The sequence below is a fragment of the Cephus cinctus genome, unplaced genomic scaffold (assembly GCF_000341935.2).
Source record: "Cephus cinctus unplaced genomic scaffold, Ccin1 Ccin1_scaffold1583, whole genome shotgun sequence".
Classification (NCBI taxonomy): Eukaryota; Metazoa; Arthropoda; class Insecta; order Hymenoptera; family Cephidae; genus Cephus; species Cephus cinctus.
In genome coordinates this window covers 47,108-55,841 of record NW_014333889.1, presented here as the reverse complement: position 1 = coordinate 55,841, position 8,734 = coordinate 47,108, and the positions used below count along the sequence as shown (strand labels likewise).

The 8,734-nt window shown below is 36.7% G+C and overlaps 2 protein-coding genes across 14 annotated transcripts; one reads left to right on the top strand and one right to left on the bottom strand.

Moving 5' to 3' along the window:
- Positions 1-19: 19 nt before the first annotated feature.
- On the bottom strand, positions 20-1,892 carry LOC107273376 (ufm1-specific protease 1). Of its 5 annotated transcripts, none has more exons than XM_015751517.1 (4): positions 1,562-1,892; positions 1,040-1,266; positions 563-733; positions 20-457 (listed from the first exon to the last, which is right to left on the bottom strand). In XM_015751517.1, the coding sequence occupies exons 2-4, from the start codon at positions 1,205-1,207 to the stop codon at positions 80-82; spliced, it is 717 nt and encodes a 238-aa protein (XP_015607003.1). In that variant the 5' UTR covers positions 1,208-1,266; positions 1,562-1,892; the 3' UTR covers positions 20-79. The 5 variants fall into 5 exon arrangements, with proteins under 5 accessions (XP_015607003.1, XP_015607006.1, XP_024946467.1 ...); XM_015751520.1 differs by having other exon boundaries at positions 1,601-1,779; XM_025090699.1 differs by having other exon boundaries at positions 1,040-1,191; positions 1,601-1,704.
- On the top strand, positions 149-8,556 carry LOC107273373 (transmembrane protein adipocyte-associated 1 homolog). 9 transcript variants are annotated; one of them, XM_015751508.2, is made up of 8 exons: positions 1,688-2,087; positions 2,629-2,812; positions 2,876-3,171; positions 3,249-3,445; positions 3,522-3,582; positions 3,658-3,844; positions 3,929-4,058; positions 5,993-8,556. In XM_015751508.2, exons 2-8 carry the CDS (start codon positions 2,685-2,687, stop codon positions 6,143-6,145), a joined length of 1,152 nt encoding a protein of 383 aa, XP_015606994.1. In that variant the 5' UTR covers positions 1,688-2,087; positions 2,629-2,684; the 3' UTR covers positions 6,146-8,556. The 9 variants fall into 9 exon arrangements, with proteins under 9 accessions (XP_015606991.1, XP_024946460.1, XP_015606990.1 ...); XM_015751505.2 differs by lacking the exons at positions 1,688-2,087; positions 5,993-8,556 and adding an exon at positions 149-256 and having other exon boundaries at positions 3,929-5,547; XM_025090692.1 differs by lacking the exons at positions 1,688-2,087; positions 5,993-8,556 and adding an exon at positions 847-947 and having other exon boundaries at positions 3,929-5,547.
- Positions 8,557-8,734: the final 178 nt, after the last annotated feature.

Sequence of the window (8,734 nt, the reverse complement as noted above, 5' to 3'; positions counted from 1 at the left end):
CAATAACAAGTCATTGATAAAAATTGGGAAATCGTGTCTTTCTTGTTTATTTTAAACAATGAGAATCAAATAACGCATTTCAACCAGTAGTACTGTGTCCCTCGTGCTGTTTCCTTGCTTGGACTTGTGGTAAACAAAAATTATAGAAAGAACTATTGACAAAATCTGAGAAGTGTTGCCATTTAATCCAGTGTTCGCTCTGCAAGTGGTTGATACCTTTGGCTTTACCTATAAAATGAGGATCTACAACTAAAAGGTAGGCATTCCCATTGGAACCTATATGAATCCCCATTATTCCTTTACTGGAACAATCTTTATCTCCACCCATCATTATTGGACTTGCAAAATCTTCAAAGTGCTTTTTTAGTTTATCTATATACTGTATTAAGTCCTTGCCATTTGGTATATGAATAATTTTACTAACAACATCATACCGATAATCCAAAACTAGACAAACCTGTAAATAAAATACTAAAGGTATTGAAATTGCTCTACGCAAATTAATTTTACATTCACTAAACTATGATGAAAGAAGCATAACTAAATATTTAATAACTATTACTTCAAAACTTCCAATCCACTCTCTTGATCCTATAAAAGATTTGTCTTTATCTTCCAATGCTACAAGTATCTCTTGTATAGATCTCAGATTAGGAACTGGTGCATTCGATGTTAGAGTATCCTTAATCCACGAGCAAATAGTTTGTAATGTTCGATACCCACAACCCCAACCCTAAAATGAGATAAACGGTTTTATACAGGCAACTAACCAGGCCGTTTAACGGTTGCTTTAAAGCGCAGCAAACAATTAGATCCGCTCGAGAATATCGTTCCATTAATTAAAATACATTGTGCATGCAAGTAAGGAATCATGCTCTGCCAAGCATGGTAGTCTACCGGGGTTATTCGATTCAGTTTTCTCGTGACCGTCGTTTCAAAAACACCAGGTAAGTGAACCCGGCGGTAAACTTATAGTTAAATGTAAAACCAAAGTAACATTTTCTCAACTAGATTAAACCAACAACATTGTTCACCCTACCTTATCGTTGAAACCATCGCAACCATAATGCCAGTATTCATAATCCCCACGCACTAAAAATGTTTCACCGGGTTCAGGAAGCGGTAAATCCTTATGAACATTTTTTAGTAAACTCATGGAATAGTCATTACTCATCTTATATTGTCCTTCCACTATACGTGCATTCATAGAGACACGATTGGTACGTAAAAAGGCATAAGAGTACAATGATTAGTACACGCAAAGCCCTGCAAAAAAAGTATAACATAAATTCATATGCAAAAATTCATTACCCAATTCTCCGCAAATAAAACTGGTACACTTAATTGTTTATAAGAATTGCCATAACTGGAAATCCTCGTACGTAATGCTAAGCGAGTACAGAAAGTACTTTCGAAATTCAAAAGAAAATAACATTCCCGCCATTAAACCAGATGACACGAGCTTCCCTAGTTATCTTTTGTTTTGACATCGTTAAAGGTAATACAAAGCTAAATTACCTCAATAAATTACTATAGTATATCTTAATAAATGAATTTTGACCTCCTTTGTTGAGGACGTCGTTCAAGGAGGTGTACTTACTTTAGGCCTACACAATACTTGATTGTCCCAAGAGTGTGGCGTCACCTGTCACTGTTCCCTATAATATCACGTACGTAGTCTAGTCGTCTGGCTGTTGGTTCCGTTGGTTCACAGAATGAACGATTGACACGAGAAAAAAAATAAGAATCAGGATAAATTCGGTAATGCAGTCGAAGGGATTACGCGGGGGAATAATATTGCTCGCTGTCAAGTACACAGTACTGGGTTACTTCGCGTGGCGTTATTTTAATCGTAAGACAAATTGTTACGGCAAAAATCAAGTAGATTTCTGAGAGAATTGCTATTCCGCATTCTGTCTACTACGCAGACGGGAGAAATGGACGTTGAAATCACGTATATGGGATACGTTGTGGAATCTGGTGTGGTTTATACTTTGCGATAAAGGATTTTCGTGCGTCAAATCGGATTCATTATTATTATGCAGTAAATATCTATGATCATTGAAATGAAAGTTTCCTCGCGTTGGGTAAGTCAATTAGTCATTGTAGCCTTATTCAATTAACGTAAACTGGTTAGGAGAGCAGGATTGTTTTTTTCCCAGGACTATTTGTCTGGTATCTTGACAGCTCCATAATAGACCGTGTTTTATCGATTTTCTCTGGTATCATTTTTTTTAATTTTTAAAAGTTTGTTTTTCAATATTGGTTAAGAGAAAGTTTTTATAGCTTGCTTGAGGAATATATGGTATATTATGGGAATGGCCGTAAACATTACTAGAAATTTTTTCACTATTGAATGTAGTTAGAGGTTATATTTATCAGGTTTCATGCAATTCATGGTGGTTCTTAAAAGTCAAGGAGCATAATATACTTGTTTATTAGGGGTCTGAATGCTTTTAAAACTGTTGGATTACTTGTGCTTTGGATGATATTTATTATGTAAACTGATCCTTATGTAAATTACTGAAAAGAACTGTTAGTAATATATCATATAATAGTTTAAGATTTAATTTGCTAGTATAGTCCCACCGAATGTAATAATGAATGCTTTCTCTGCTTCTATCACAGTGAATCAGAAGGAAATGGTTTGAAGTATAGCTTCAAGGAGCAAATAAGAACACAGGATGTATGGGGACGGAGAACTGGAAACGGTATCTGAACCCTGGCGGGTAGAGTTGGCTCTGACTACCGCAACGGATGACAATGAACACTTTTGCAAACTCATACTATACAAAGAAATAAAGGACTCAAGGTATACGTCATGGATCTGTCATTATAATTTATAGGAATCTAATATTTATTCTTATAATTACAGAGTACGAATATGGGACGTGGTAATATTAATTCCGAATCTCTTATTTCTCTTATTTATTGCGGTGCGGTTTAATAGAGCTAGGCTTAAATTAAGAGCTACCAGCAGTCCAATATTTTTAGCCTTTTATGGCCTTGTTCTATGTAACATAGTAATCTCAGTGATACGGTGCGCAGTGTCAATGACAGTTAATGCAGCAGCATCGGTTGGTGGAAAAGCAGACAAAGTGCTTTGGGTGACAGTGCGATTCTTCTTACTGTCGACAGAAATGAGCGTAGTCATATTTAGCTTATTCTTTGGTAAAGTATCTTTTGACTTATAAAAAACCACTAATGAAGAATATTATAATACTAGAATGACGTATCTACTCTTTCAGGTCACTTGGACAGTAGATCAAGCATTCGTAGGGTTTTATTAGCTACATCATTCATAGCACTGGCGTTTACAATAACTCAAGGTACTTTGGAACTGATATTACCCGATGATACTTTTCACATACCCAGCAGGAACTTCTACGTATTTGGACATGGAGGAATGATGTTCTGGTTCTGCAGTAGTATCGTCTTCACTCTGGTAAATATAATTTTCCTACTGCGTAAAGATGTATGTTTATTAGAAATATGTTTGATAAATTTTTTAATAATTTTAGATATACCTATTTATATTGATACTGCCATGGACTCGGCTTAGAGAACGTTTTGCACTACCAAGTGAGAATCCTAATTTAACTACAAGCTAGAATAAATAGAAGAGATACACTGGTTAATCAAAATTGTATATTTTAGATCGAAAGAGTTTCTACGTATATGCTGGAGCACTGGCAATCTTGGATCTGGCACAATCGATAGGAGCAGGACTTCTGAATTATACCCAAAATCCTGCAGGGCTCTGTGTCGTCGATCTGACAGCTGCTGTGTATCTAACGCTGTTTACGCCACTGGTCTATCACACATTCTTGTCCGAATTCTTCGGGTATAGTTTCATCCATTTCGTAAACATTTATTCTATTGTATACTGTGATGAAGTTTTCGAGGTCGTGCCTGCTTCTGATTTCAGTGTATCGCAACCGTCAATAATGTTCTCGTACAAGACGCAAGTGGACGACGCTATGGACGAGGATACTGTGTCCTTACCTCACCAGCAGAGTTTCTCCTCGTTGAAAACCGACAGTGACTACATCTATCAGGTCCATACTCCGCCTATTCACATGCCTCTGTACGATTCGCCAATGCCAAAGTCCTCCGCGTTCAAGTCCAGGAGATCCATGTATTCCTTGACGCCGAGGAGAGATCCGAAGTCCGCGAAAGCAGGTCGTTCAAGTTCCCAAGTGACGCTGTACGGTACATCTCCTGGTGCTAAGGCCCTGGGGAAACGTCATAATATTCTGAAAAGCACCTCAGATCTTGGAAATACCAGTCCACTAACCAGATCCGAGAATCTAGTCGGAGTACAAAAAAGCACACCTAATCTCAATTTCGATAACCGGCCGTGGAACGCTTCAGTATCCTCTAAAATAAAGTATCCTGGCGCTACCAGTATATCGAACCTCGTTCTCCTGCCGAATACCGCGAGTAACTTTATCTACAGACCCAAGGGTAATGATAGTACTGCGAATCTCTTCTCGGCATCGAGTAAAAGTAGTTTGGAGAATACCGCACAAGAACTTGAGTCTTCTGATGGTGCGTATTACGAGTTCCCCGGGACGAGAAGAGAAAGTTCCACCAGGAGTTCAGTTCTCGAGAATCCTCCTTCACGATCCTCAGAGACGATGCCACCCCTGGAGAGTAATCTACGGAATATTCTTGACAGTGGAACCTTAGAGTACAAGGAGTGCCAGGAAGAGGACGAGGAGGATAGCGAGGATGGGAGGTTGAGTTTGACTAGCTTTGTGCAATCTTCAGCAAGGAAATTTAAAGTTTATGATGACAAATCGATTTTCGGTCGTCTACAAAAATCACGAGATTTCGAATCCGCTAGTTTAGGCCCCGGCAGCACGATTAATGATTCCGCGGAAGTACTAAATGTCACGTCAGGACCTTCTCCAAGCAGGAACACAGAGTACAGGTCCGAGAGAACGGAGTCAGGGTCCAGTGGGAGTCAAACAGCTGGAGGATTAAGCGATTATCTTCAATCCTTAAACTCTCCAAAATATCAGTCTTAAAAGATCTCCTATTTCGCATTCCTCGAAAGATCATCCTGACTTCACGCACGTCCATACTGAAGCTTTGTAAATATTCGTGGCAGTATTCGTTGGTGTCCTGCCCGAGGAATTTTATTAAACCTTCTATTGAACAATTGGATGAAGGGTAATAGATTTGTAAAAAAATTTTATTCAATCCCATTAATTGTTCTTGTAAAAGAAAATGGTAGAAATAGATTTTAAAAGATATCACTGGGAAGCTTCACTCGATTCAGACGAATGGCAGTCCTCAGTTAAGATCGAATAAATCGATTGATTAGTCAACTGATTTACGCTGTAGCGTGCTATATATGTATAATATTGGCATTTGTCTGGCAGTGCACCCTCGGTAGATTTATTTTTATGGCAGAATTACGTACGCACTATTCAATAAAGTAGCACGTGTTTCCTCCTTTAACTGTATATAGATACATAAAGATATATTAGCATGCCTAGCAGGCTCGCCGTAATTATTAAACGTATTTACTGTAGTCAACGCACTTGGTTTTTATTTATTTATTACTAACTTCGCATCCGCTAACATCTAACAATCCATATCACTGTCCAGTCAGTGATATCAATTTAATTTCCTGCATTGTCAAAAATTCCTTGCCGTAACATTAAGATTTCAGCATCCATCAATTATTCCCTGATAACTACTGCATTTTAGGCCAGCATCGTAAAACCTCCATAGGCTATACCAGCATCTTGTAGTGAAACAGAAAAATAGGCTTTAAATCAGTACGCAAAAAAGACATCTTTTAAGAAGAAATGGCACATCGAACAGAAATGACTGGCATTCCTTCGCAGTATGAAATTAACTCACCAAGCTTCTGTGCCGAAGCAGAGTTCACATCATTGAACCGAAGCAAAATTGAAAGAAGCAAGCCATACAAAAAATCTAAAAGAATCAATCTTGGAATGTATTCTTTTGTTCACAGAATCACAGTGTCTACGACTCCACCCAGTTTGATACTGGTACCACACCGGTGAATCCCTTGTACGCAGCATCTCTTCAAAGTCCTGACAGCATCACCGGATACAGTATAGATAGTCAAGAGTTACACAATCATTCCAACGGATATCAGCAGTGAGTAACCGTTTTCTTGAAAGAGAAATGCAAATTAACAAAGAGAAAAACGAGTCACACACCAGACAATAGAATAGAGGAAGATCATAACAAGACATAAAAGAAGAGAACAAAGTAACGCTCCTGGATCAATCATCAAAAAATGGTAACAGCTCTTAAATCCTGATTACAACAAGAACCAAAAATGAAGGAAGATATCAAGATATCCTCTCCGATAACACTAAAGAACAATCTGTGAAAAGGATTCTAGTATTCTAAGTGAGTCCAACAGTCGCCAAATGGATTCGTCCTATTAAATAACATCCGTATCTCAATTCGTATACTGTAATATCTTTACTGAAATCATACTTGAATCTTTCATATGCATCATTATGACTTCATCTAAATTAACGTAAATAAAAGAAAATGTTTAATTACGCAGCTGTAAATTTGCGAATTGAGACAAAGTCTTCTACAATAGTATTCTATAACGCGTTATTGTGATTAGTGTAAAAATAATAATTTTCAAACTAATCACAATCGATTTTAAAAATTAGATTCGTATTACGGTTATGTATGCATCTGCAACTCCGTACGCGTATGTGAATGTTACTTAAAAATTTCGTACTTAAGTCGCGCGTGCGCATGCGCTGTTATAAGTTTCTTGGATTTCACTCCTTGCCGATACCAAGACAATGATTAGAGGTGCAATATATAAAAGAAAAGATTGAAGGTCCTTAAAATCAATGACAGCAAACATTAGAAGATTGATATATCATATACGTGACAGTCAGATAAACTCAGCTTTATCATTTTTCCGTCCTTGGCTGTAATAACGCCAATTACCAACCCCTGCTATTTTCTTACTTTTTCATTAAGACGCTGTCGTTTAATACGGAAACACCTCGTTAACAAATAGCCATTCGTTGCGTATAGATGATTGAACGATAAAATATAATTAAACCTGCTGTTCAATTATATACTATGTGCACGCGTACATGGAATAGTGAAATCAGAAGGAAGAAAAGGTATTTTCCAATTTTTTCGTTCATTTGTAAATGATTTATCAAAACCTTTATCGAGCCAGCTTCGTTATACGACACGGCTGGCGGTTCTTATCGATTCAGACGCGAAAAATGTTTCAATTTCGATAAAATTTAACTACGCAAATAAACGAGGCATCTCTGCACCCTCGAAACATCATGGGCGCCGCCATTACGCCTGTCTCATTTTCGTACAATTTTCATCGAATTAAAATATTTTATACACTTAAACACAGCTGACCCGCATTCAATGTCCTATAAAGAAGGCGAATGAACCAATAATCGGACGAATTTAATGTAAAACGCAGAATATGGAAAATAAATTTCCCCTCTTCTGACGTCATCAATCCCTATATATGTTTAAACATGGAATAACTGAGCAGCAGCTTTAAATCATATTGTTGGATTAATTTACGTGGCGAGGAGAATGAGGGGAATTTGGTAACGGGAAACCGTGAGAATTTTGAATACATTTGAAAAACTATAACGATGACTCCATCCAGTACTGTATATACATATATATAATATAAATAATTATGTATGCTCTAGTGTAAATTTATAGTATTTATTTATACGAAATATTTAAACGTACAATATTGTACCGTACTCGTGATAAAACTATTAGAAAGTAATTGCCGGAAAACTTTATCTGAAAATTGTTTGCAACGTTTATCTCATTTATTTGCCGTGGCAAGAACTGCTGACGATTTTTGAAATCTCAGTAACTCTGCCATGAGATTTATACTTTAAGCGTTATTTGCCAATGGAGTTTTTTTTTTTTAACCAGTACAGTGTACCAAAATAATAACAGTATATATATATAGACGTTTATAATTTAATGAAAAATCATCCGCGGTTGATACGACGTGATGGTATTAAATAATTTTTACAAAATATCTATAAATAAGTACGAAAGATCGATATGCCAGATGAGACTTACAATTAGTATTATTTGTAAACTGGCAATTGCGTAATCAATTAGATGGCGTTTAATTGAAATTGTATATAATGAGGCCTCATAGAGAATAGCGATACACGATAATGCGTGACAGTGAAAAACCTAATTGTCAATTCCAGTTGGTTAAACCTGTAATTAGCATCTTGACTTTTTATTTCCTCGTTATACCAGGATTTCGAGAAATCTCGTGTGAGTGATAGTACGGTAAACTGTTACCGATGTAATGATCGATGGATCGAGTAATTTATTAATAATTGTGTAAACAGAGACACTGATTGTTTTTTGTTGGAAAATCTTTTTTCCTCGCTTATCTCTTTAATTAAAACAGGCGTTCCTCTCGATATACATATGGATTCAATACGAGACCTTTTCTACGTCGTATCACTTCTCGAAGAAATATATTACGGGAGAATTAATAAACAATCGAAAAGAGCATCGAATGGGAAATTCATTGAAATCAATGCTGAATAATATTTTATTCGTTGTATTATTGAGGTGCCTCGACATCCATTATTAACGTAAGGTGTCCTCAATTCAATCGATTTAGTATGTCGTGGCGATATTATTGATGTTTGTATAAACTGACTTTTACCTTATGAAGTAATAAAGAAAT

Bases quoted from the DNA above. Each gene is read 5' to 3' on its own strand.
- LOC107273376 (XM_015751517.1), bottom strand. From the start codon at position 1,207: ATGAATGCACGTATAGTGGAAGGACAATATAAGATGAGTAATGACTAT. The intron at 734-1,039 runs GTAGGGTGAACA...ATCTCATTTTAG, and splicing joins GCGATGGTTTCAACGATAAG to GGTTGGGGTTGTGGGTATCG. The intron at 458-562 runs GTAATAGTTATT...TTTTATTTACAG, and splicing joins AGTGGATTGGAAGTTTTGAA to GTTTGTCTAGTTTTGGATTA.
- LOC107273373 (XM_015751505.2), top strand. From the start codon at position 2,685: ATGTATGGGGACGGAGAACTGGAAACGGTATCTGAACCCTGGCGGGTA. The intron at 2,813-2,875 runs GTATACGTCATG...TTATAATTACAG, and splicing joins AAAGAAATAAAGGACTCAAG to AGTACGAATATGGGACGTGG. The intron at 3,845-3,928 runs GTATAGTTTCAT...TTCTGATTTCAG, and splicing joins TTCTTGTCCGAATTCTTCGG to TGTATCGCAACCGTCAATAA.